At 49.3% G+C, this 10,239-nt stretch overlaps 1 protein-coding gene across 4 annotated transcripts; it reads right to left on the bottom strand.

The window, feature by feature from the left end:
• Window positions 1–1,621: 1,621 nt before the first annotated feature.
• Window positions 1,622–6,941, bottom strand: PLA2G2A (phospholipase A2, group IIA (platelets, synovial fluid)). Of its 4 annotated transcripts, none has more exons than XM_011934002.1 (6): window positions 6,839–6,914; window positions 6,058–6,168; window positions 5,232–5,383; window positions 4,878–5,022; window positions 4,514–4,620; window positions 1,622–2,030 (listed from the first exon to the last, which is right to left on the bottom strand). In XM_011934002.1, exons 3-6 carry the CDS (start codon window positions 5,269–5,271, stop codon window positions 1,888–1,890), a joined length of 435 nt encoding a protein of 144 aa, XP_011789392.1. In that variant the 5' UTR covers window positions 5,272–5,383; window positions 6,058–6,168; window positions 6,839–6,914; the 3' UTR covers window positions 1,622–1,887. The 4 variants fall into 4 exon arrangements, with proteins under 4 accessions (XP_011789392.1, XP_011789391.1, XP_011789395.1 ...); XM_011934001.1 differs by having other exon boundaries at window positions 6,058–6,137; XM_011934005.1 differs by lacking the exon at window positions 6,058–6,168 and having other exon boundaries at window positions 6,839–6,941.
• Window positions 6,942–10,239: the final 3,298 nt, after the last annotated feature.

Raw genomic sequence — 10,239 nt, 5'->3', positions numbered from 1 at the left:
CAGAACAATGCTGCAGTGAACAAACTTGCTCATATATCACTGTGTGTGTGCACGGGTATGTGTGTGTGTGTGTGTGTGGTGTGCGCCTGCATCCATACGGTAAATTTCCAAGTGGAGTCAGTGACTGAAAGGATAAATGTTTTTGTAATTTTGATAGATATTGCCAATTTGCCCTCTGTGGGCGTTCTGCCCTCCTACCAGCTACCTGTGAAAGTGCCCGTTTCCCCAAGCAGCCTTGCTAGTAGATCAAGTTGTCACACTTCTGGATTTTTATTCATTGTAATAGATAAAAATGGCATCTCAGTGGAATTTTAATGTGCGTTTCTCTTGCTATGTGTGAAAGTGAACATGACCGGGGCCGCCTCCAGCAAATGAAACATTTGGTGCAGAATCAGAAAAGGTGCTGCTTCTGGGAAGACAGATTATGGGAAGGCACCTCCTCTGGGGGAATTTAGAGCTTGCTGGGCTGTGCAGGGGCTTTCTCCTGTGGGAAACTCAGCTCCCACCTGTGTCCCCTGTGCAGGGTGCCTTTGTGAAGCGATCCACACCCAGCAGCCCAGATGAGTGTTATTAGAGAAATAGGCAGGGCTGTAGCTGGTCCAGGTGGCAGTTTCCCAGTGGAACCCTGAACAGCAGGAGGGGAAGTAGCATCCGAGTAAGGGTAGGACCCCCTACATAATGTGTGTGACGGGGTTGGGTGCACTGACGCATGCCTGTAATCTTAACACTTTGGGAGGCCAAGGCAGGAGCATTATATGAGGCCAGGAGTTTGAGATCTGCCTGGCCAACATAGTGAGACCCCATCGCTATGAAAAAATAATAAAAATAAATAAATTTGGGCAGCCCAGTGCAAAATGAAGTGTGGGAAGGAACTCTTGATTAAAGATTAGTAAGACTTTTCAGATAGCCACAGCAGAACATTAAACCAGGCGTGGCACCCTTCCAAACACAGGACGCCGTGGAACTGTAGGGGTTGCGCACCTGGGAAACCAACCCTGGTGACAGGATAGCACCCCCAGGGTCCAGCTGGTGGCCAGGATTATATCACCCCACTTTTCCTCCTTACTAGACTAGGCAACACAGGAGAAGAGCATTCCATGTGGAAGATGTGGACTACAGTTTTCCAGATTAAGACCAGCCTTCCTGCTTTCTCCCAGCAGGCCAGTAGGAGCTGCTATTGCCTAGGGAAGGGGAGGGAGATGTCTGGGTTTCCTTGTAATAGTCATGGCAGCTGTAGACATGCCAGACCCAAGGCTTTTCATTTGTCATCATTCTAATTCTCAAACACGCCCATGCAGGAGGCATCAGTGTTATCTCCATCTAGATGAAAGAACTTCGGCTTAGGGAGATGGGGGAGTGGGGATTTGACACAGCCCATCTGATTCCAGAGCCTATTTTTTTCATTTGTTTTGTTTTTATAAAGACAAGGCTGTGTCGCCCAGGCTGGCCTTGAACTTCTGAGCTCAAGCAATCCTTGCACTTCAGCCTCAGCCTCCCGAGCAGCTGGGACAACAGGCACACACCACTACACTGGGCTCAGAGCCTGTATTTTTAACCCCTACCCCTCTTTGTTCTCATGCTAACAGTGCATAGGGCAATGCAAACACACACACACATATAGATGATTTGCTAATTGCTTTATTCAGAAGAGACCCCTCGGAGTACAGTTTCTTTGGTTAAGCATGGAGTTGAGGTGGAGGAGAGCAGTGGAAGGTGGGAAATCTGCTGGGTGTCTCATTCTGGGTGGGTATAGAAGGGCCCCTGCCTGGCCTCTAGGATGGTGAGGGATGCTTTCTGTATTGCCAAGGAACTTGGTTAGGGTAGGGAGAGAGAGTATGAGAGAAGGAAACTCAGCATTGGGTGGAAGGTTTCCAGGGAAGAGGGGACTCAGCAACGAGGGGTGCTCCCTTTGCAGAGTTTATTGGAATAGTACTGGTAGTTTTTGTTATAGGTTCTCTTGTTTCTAGCAAAACAGTAGGCAGCAGCCTTATCACATTCACACAGTTGACTTCTGCAGGAGTCCTGTTTTGCTGAAATCACAAGAAAATAAACACAAGATGGGAGTTTGTTAATATCGGTGGCTTCTTGTGGGAACCCTGGGGTAGAAGACACAGCCCTGTCCTCCAGAAGCTCCTAGTTGGAGACAAACACCTGTGCTCCAGATATTTCTGACCAAGGGGGAGACAGAATTCTTGCCCTTGGGATGCTGGCCTCCAGCCTGGTGGAGGCACAGCCAGGCACTGGGATACTCTCTCAAAGGCCTTCCTAACAGCCATCATCTCTTCCTCTTGCTAACAGATGTGTTCAGGAGGCAAAGCCCTAGCCCCGGGTGTCTGGGAATGGATTGTGATTGGTTTAAGCCTGGCAGGGTCGTCCATTTTTCCTTTGCAGTGATTGGTCTTTGTGTATTATGTGACCTTGTTTCAACCAATGAACAACAAGGGGAAGTCTGCTGGGGGCTTCTGGGAAAGATCTATTTCCTCCTTCTATAAAGAGAGATGCCCAAGACGAAAGCTTCCTCTTCCATAGTGTGAGGCCAGGAGGGTGGAACTGCAGCCTGTCTCTTGACATCCCAGCTGTAGACACTGCCCACGTGGCATAGCTGAAGGCCAAGAGAAGGCTGGATTCTTTTTTTTTTTTTTTGGAGACGGAGTCTAGCTCTGTCGCCCAGGCTGGAGTGCAGTGGCGCGATCTCGGCTCACTGCAAGCTCTGCCTCCCGGGTTTACGCTATTCTCCTGCCTCAGCCTCCCGAGTAGCTGGGACTACAGGCGCCCGCCATCTCGCCCAGCTAGTTTTTGTATTTTTTAGTAGAGACGGGGTTTCACCGTGTAGCTCAGGATGGTCTCGATCTCCTGACCTCATGATCCACCCGTCTTGGCCTCCCAAAGTGCTGGGATTACAGGCTTGAGCCACCGCGCCCGGCCTGAGAAGGCTGGATTCTTGATGACATGCTGGAAAGCTGCCCCAGGCCTGGCACTGCCCTTTTCCAGAATTCTAATTATGTGACAGTCACATATCCCCATTATCCGAGCTACTATCAGCTTGGCATCATGTGGCTTGTGACCTAACGCCTGCTGAAGATACATGCCTCTATAGAGAGGCCATGATAGGAAACAATTTCTGATCTTAAAGGACTCAGGCCATGGGCAGGAGTCCACGCTTTCTCCAAATCCCACTCATGGGTCAGCTGTCTGGGTACACCAAGCACAGCCTTCCAGGGCCACCCACCTCTCCTCCCCTTCAGGGCCAAACTTTCTCCAGAACGTTGTCTTTGCTTTCTGTCTCTACTTCCCTTCCCATCAGCCCCCACTCGCTGTAATCTGGCTTTGCCCTCCCCACTCCATGGAAGCAGCTTCCCTTGAGTCCTTCATGCCTTCCTGCCTCAACATCCAGGGGAGCCTCTTGGCCCTTTTCATGGAGGACCCCTCTGTTCAATTGGCCCTTGCTAACTATCTCCTTACCGACTCCTTGACCTTCTTGCTCATTTCTCCTCCTCCCTCTCTGTCCATCCCTCCTCTGTCTCCTTTCTAGGCCTTTAAGCAGAAAATGAGCGATCACACCCACCTCTCAGCTCTCTGCTGCCGGCTTCTGAATCTGTGTCCCCAGTCCTGACCTCTCCCCTGAGCTGCGTTTGTACAGACAGCTGCCTGCTGGACCCCTCCCTGGGTGCTGGAGGCCCCTAAACTCCACATGCTGGAAATAGAACTGCTCCTCTCCGCCCTCTACCACGATCTGCTCCCATGGTCTTTATCACAGTTGTGCCATCCATGCAGCCACATATCCATCCAACAGCTCCCTCTCCCCGTCCCTCCCCACTCAGTCACCAGCTCAGCTGATTCCACCTCAAATGCATCTTGACGTTTTCTCCACTTTTCCCATCCTGACCTCCATTGTTTTATGTCAAGATGTTACTCCCTCTTGCCTGCAGGATGGCAATAGCTTTCTCTGCCCCCCTTCCACTTGTCTCCATCGACCCTGTCCTCACAGTGAGTCCTCTAAAATGCAAATCTGACCCTGTAGCTCCTCTGCTTAATAGCATCCTATTGCTTTAGGGCAAAACCTAAATACAGCCTGGCCTGGAGGGCCGCATTGACCTAGCTCCTTCCTTTGTCTCCAGCATCATGGCTCAGCACTGCTTCTCTTCCTCATGTTTCTGCTGGGCAGCACAGAATGGCTTACAGTACCCTTTGGTGCCTTTGACCATGCTGTGTCCTCTTCTGGGCATGCTCCCAGCCCTCCTCTTCCCTGACTCTGCACAGCCTTTCAGACTCAGCTTAGAGGTCACCCCTTCCAGGAGCCTTCCTCAAGCCTCAGGCTGTGTTAACACCTTATCTGTTTACTTCCCACTGGAGTCTTTACCACATTGGATTTTCACTTTCCTGGCTTCCCACTCAACTGTGAGCTTCCTGAAGCAGGAACTATGTCCCTCTGTGTCTATCTTTGGTGCCCAGCACAGTCCTCAGCACTGTCTAAACAAATGAGGGCCACTCAATGGTGATGTAGGACTCTTACCACAGGTGATTGTGCTCCCCTTGTTGCTAAACTTGTAGCTCAGAAATTTGGTGCCGCATCCACGTTTCTCCAGACGTTTGTAGCAACAGTCATGAGTGACACAGCAGCTGCAAGGAGACACCCTATTGGGGCTGTTGTCCCACAGCTCCAGGAGGCCTGGTGCCTGTGGTCTCACCCCCTTGGACCCTGGGCAGAGACCCAGTGACTCTGCAACGGTCTAGAGCAGAAGTTCCAACATGCTGGCTGCTTTTCCACAAGGCCATCCTGAGACCTCTGTGCCCATCAGGAACCAGCACTGTCTTTGCAGCTCCCAGCCCTGCCTGGGCCAGAGTCTAGGAGGGTAGGGAGGGATGGGTGGCCTCACCGATCCGTTGCATCCTTGGGGGATCCTTTGCCACCCACGCCACAGTGGCAGCCGTAGAAGCCATAACTGAGTGCAGCTTCCTTTCCTGTCGTCAGCTTGATCATTTTCCGGAAATCCACCAAATTCCCATGGGCCTGCAGAAGGCCTGGAAGGAAATTTGGGAGTTGTCTGATGATGTGGCATGGGGTTCTGTGCCCTCCCTCTCTGCCCCTCTCTGCTACTCTCCTTCCTCCCAAATGGCTTCTCTTCTTCCCCTGAGAGAGGATTGCTGCAATGGGAGAGAAAACTAAGGGACAAGAGTGCTTCCCTTCTGGGGCTGTCCCCCCATGCTCAGAGGTCAGGGTCAGCACTTACCAAAGATCATGATCACTGCCAACAATAGGAGGGTCTTCATGGTAAGAGTTCTTAGGTGACAAATGCAAATGCAGATGGACTGGCCTAGCTCCTCCGCTGGGTGGTCTCAGCTTCTGCCCTGGCTGTTCCTCCCCTGCTCCTCCTTGGTGGCTCTGAGACACAAAGACATACTCTCCCATCCAACCTAAGTCCAGGGTGACTTCCTCTGTCACACTCAGAGCACACAAGGAGTGCCCTCCAGCAATACACACAGACACACACACCACCTCCTGACCCGTTCTCAGCTCTGCAGAATGGTTTCACATACATCAGGCCCTCAGACCTGTGCCCATGATACACTAGTGAGACCTCCCCTGTGCCTCATCAGACTGAGAGTTCTTGGGAGGTTGGAACCAGGTTCCTGCCAACTAACTGGGAGGTTCCTGAGGTCAGAGGATGTGTAAAACATAGCTTGCACATCTCCAAACTAGATTCAAGGCTGAGAGTCTCCAAGGCACCCATGGAGTCTCAGCCTCAGTATTTTCCTCCAGAATGAAAGCATCAACCTATCTCTGCAAGGCTTTCTAACCCCTTCCACATACACACGTTCCCAAACACATACATGCTCACACACCTATGCCCACATACACACACTCTTGTAGTTACCTGCTAGTGCGAACATCCTCTCATACACTACAGTCACATACCCACTCAACTTACTCATGCACACACACCCTCTTGTGCATATCAAATCATGCACATGCATGGACAACACAGCCACTCTCAAAGGCAGCGAATGAGCAGGAATTCTGCTCTTGACAGGACATCAGCTTCACTGGCTGTTTACCTCTCAGAGGACCTCAGCGTTGTATCCCCAGGCTGTCTTGTTTGTTCTGCACTCCTGCTCCCCTTAAATAGCCGCTCCTTCTGGGAGGTTGGGGGTAGGTGAGGCACGAGGCTGGGGATGGGCGTGGTCAGTTGGTGGACTCAGGATTGGCCGCCCATACCCCTAGGTTATCCCTTTCCTTCCCCTCATCAGCTGGCAGGACAGAGTTGAGGATTGAGAAACCTTACGTGTCCGTAGCTGATGCCAAAACACATTTCAGGCCGTTTTGCAGTCTTTCCACGGAGTAAATTCCCATAACCAGCTCTGGGTGTGATCAACGGTCAGCTACCTCCCTGCAACCGCCTCTAAGGGGGCAGGGACTGTCTGCTGTTGCCGGCAGTGGACTCATTTGCACACCCAAAGGGACCACCAATTGCTGAGCAAGGATCGCTCCCTTCTGCTCAATGTGGCATTTGGGAATAGAAAAGAGGGCTTTTAGTGGTACTCATTCATTCAGCCGCTCAATCATTCATTCGCAGGAAGTATGTACTGGGCCTCTAGCATATTCCAGCACCTGTGCAGGCCTCACTTGTGCACCCCACAGTCCACCAGGGAGAGGGTTTAATGGGGGTGGATTTCCCTTCCCACTAACTTGGGCCAGGGCCTCAACCTTCTCTTCTTCCTTCTTTTTCTTCTTTTCCTCCGCCCCTGTCCCATATGAGCTTCCAAACCTGGAAAAAGCCAGAGGCTATCCTTGAAGTTCCCACCAAAGCACTGCCTTCACTTTATTCCCCATCCTCACCTGTTTGGAGACAGGGAGGTGAATGCTCCCTGGATCTGTTGCTCTTTTTCCTTCAGGCTTCAGGCTCACACTGACTGCAGCTTTAATTCATAAAGTAAATATCTTTTTCATTGCTCTCCAGCACATGCTAAGAATTTAGCTTCCACGGCCTTAAGTAAACACTCTGCGATTCCAGTGCTTAAAAAGTCACTGTGGCAGAGGTTGTCGTGCTGGTGAACATTCCATCTGCCATCTGTTCCATACACTCTAGAGCCCCTTGCAGGGATGGAGGCCTGGGGCCCTGCTGCTGGCTGGTAAAACATGAGCATTGGTATTAAGGCTCACTTCCAGGTTTCTCCAGCAGGGGGACTATGAGATGCAACTCCCCAGCCCTTCCCTGCCCCACCGGTAGAACCAGAAGATGAAAGCAATCTGGGGTGTAGAATCATAGCATGGAGGACAGTTGTCCTAGAAAGTCCTGCAGTGCACAGTGGTCTTAGCGTGAGTGAGAAATAGACTTTTGCTGTATCAAGCTGCTGATAATTGAGATGGGCAGCTACTGCTGCATAACCTAGTCTATCCCAAGAGCCATCAGACAGCTTTCCTCTCAAAAATACCATTTACCTCCAGCGCTTGACTGTGTAAAGGGTTGGACTCTGGTCTTCCTGTCCTCATGTGTTGGAGTCCCAGCACCTTAGAATGTGATCTTATTTAGAAATAGGGTCGTTGCAGATATAATTAGTTAAGATGAGTTCACTAGGGCAGCTAGGATGGGCCCTAATCCATGATGACAGATGTCATTACAAAAAGGGGAAATTTGGAGACAGGAAGGCACACTGGGAGAAAGTCATGCAATGATGAAGGCAGAGATCAGGGTGAAGCTTCTACAAGCCAAGGAATGGCAAAGATTACCAGAAAACACTGGAAGCTAGGAGAGAGGGATGGAGCAGATTCTCCCTCACAGCCCTCAGAAGGAATCAACCCTGTTGGGCTCTTTGATGTCTGCTGCTGGAACTGTGAGACAATAAAACGTCTGTTGTGTAAGCCACAAAGTACCTAATACAAAGCTGAAGCAAACTAACACAACCTCCAGGGATCTCTTTTGACTTCCTTCATTCTTCTTACTCTGGGTTGCCACTCCTATAGCAGTTGGCTTTATGGCCATGTCAGGGTTCAGAGGTCTCATCCCCCAGCGTAGACCACTGCCTTTGTTAAACATTGCACTTTTGGAAACAGTAGTTCCTCCAACAGGCAGAACCGCCTTCCTCTCTGTATATCTGGATAGCCCTGGTCCAGGCTTCAGGCGGAAGAAATACTCCAACGCTCAAGGACTCTGGTGACGTCAGATAGAGCCTCTCCTTTTCCCGTCACTTCAGGATGTTTTTCAGGAATTCAAAGTCCATGAATTGGCCTCTTGTTCATCTTCCATCCCGGACCTAATCCAAGCCCTTGGACTCAGTGAGCCAAACAGAAATCTCTACTTTCATGGGGCTTCCACTTTAGCAGAAAGGGACAGATAATCAGCAAAAGACATACTAGTAAATGACATCATACGTTAGGTGGTGACACTGAGATGGGGAAAGAGGCAGTAGGTGACAGAGCAGGAGCACCATCATCTCAGACAAACACCACCACTTTAAGTTCCAGCTCCCTTTCTAACCTCATGCATTTCAAGGAAATCATTTCTCTTGTAACTACAAACAGTCAGAAAGAGTAGACAGTAAAACACAGGTAAGACAGCTCGGGCACAGAGGGAGGTGTGGGGAAAGTCACCCTCATACAATGGGCCCCAGTAAAACAGTGGGCCTTCATAAGCACATTCTTTTCCCTTTGGGTGCACTAAGATAGGAAAGCTAAAAGCAGACTTGGGGGTATGCCTGCAGCTGCAGAAAGATGTATGGGAACAGACACACAACTCTTCCTTCCAGATAAGCATAACAAAAAGACACAGAAGCAGTCCAAGCCTCTGTGAAACTCTCCCACCCTGAATCCTTAAAAACTCTTAGCATGTAAGAGTGTGCCTCTGACCTAACTCAGCCAGCTGCCCCTCTCTGAATTAAATCTGTTCTTGACTGCCAAGCCGCCTTTCATGTTTCTTTCCCTCTTTCCTTAATTCTTACAGTAGGGATGGAGGAGGGGTATCTGGAGTAGGTGGGTGGCAATTTTACACAAGATTGGAGTGCTCAAAGAGAGGTGCTTTGAGTTTAGTCAGTGCTCAGAACACTTTCCTTGCATTACTAGTAACTAAAAGAATCAGTATTTGAGAAGGAGTCTCGCTTTGTCGCCAGGCTGGAGTGCAGTGGTGACATCTTGGCTCACTGCAACCTCCACCTCCCGGGTTCAAGAGATTCTCCTGCCTCAGCCTCCTGAGTACCGGGGACTACAGGCACCCGCCACCATGCCCAGCTAATTTTTAGCATTTTTAGTACAGACAGTGTTTCACCATGTTAGCCAGGATGGTCTTGATCTCCTGACCTCATGATCTGCCTGCCTCGGCCTCCCAAAGTGCTGGGATTACAGGCATGAGCCACTGCGCTCAGCCTTCCCCTTCCTTATTTATAACTCCTTTCTCTGACAGGTTTATTTTTCACAATATATTTACTTATTTGTTCAATTGTAGTACAATTGAAGTAGTTTCAGAATTATTAACCCATAACTCTGTGAGAAATAAATTTACTAACTACAGTACTGTGTTAGTGTATAGTTTCTTTATCTTTAGCCTTTTGGTATATCATCATAATACTGTTTTCTGAAGTTACATAGGTTATCTGTTTTCTTGTAGCCTACCTTAAGCGTAGTAAATTATATTGATTATATTATATTGATTTGTCATATAGTTATATGTTTATTTGTTATCATTTGTATACCATTTTGATTTCTACCTTTTTCCTGGTTGATTTTAATTATTTATTGCTTTTGAGGGTATGTGAAGCCTTCCCATGTGAAACAAGGTGAAAGCCATACTAAAAAGTATACTCAGAGGTGTTGCTTCTCACTCATGCCTACTGTCTTCTCATTTTCCTCTTCTTCCCACCTCATTCTCTCCCCATGGCCTATAGGTAAGTGTATTAGTCATCTATTGCTGTGTAATAGATGACTAATGCACAAACTGTATTAGTTTGTATGACTTTGTATCAGTCAAAGGGAAAAGATTATACAAAGGTAAACTCCCTGGAGGTCATTCTGGGGTGTGTTTCTCATAGTAGCCAATCTCATTCATTTTTGGTTGATTCTTCCTGAAATTCTTTTGCATAAATGTGTAGGCCGGGCGCGGTGGCTCAAGCCTGTAATCCCAGCACTTTGGGAGGCCGAGACGGGCGGATCACGAGGTCAGTAGATCGAGACCATCCTGGCTAACACGGTGAAACCCCGTCTCTACTAAAAAATACAAAAAAAAAGCTAGCCGGGCGAGGTGGCGGGCG

Source organism: Colobus angolensis, unplaced genomic scaffold (assembly GCF_000951035.1).
Source record: "Colobus angolensis palliatus isolate OR3802 unplaced genomic scaffold, Cang.pa_1.0 Scaffold130, whole genome shotgun sequence".
NCBI classification, from domain to species: domain Eukaryota; kingdom Metazoa; phylum Chordata; class Mammalia; order Primates; family Cercopithecidae; genus Colobus; species Colobus angolensis.
The sequence above is the reverse complement of the archived record's forward strand: the minus strand, read 5'-3'. Positions and strand labels throughout refer to the sequence as shown.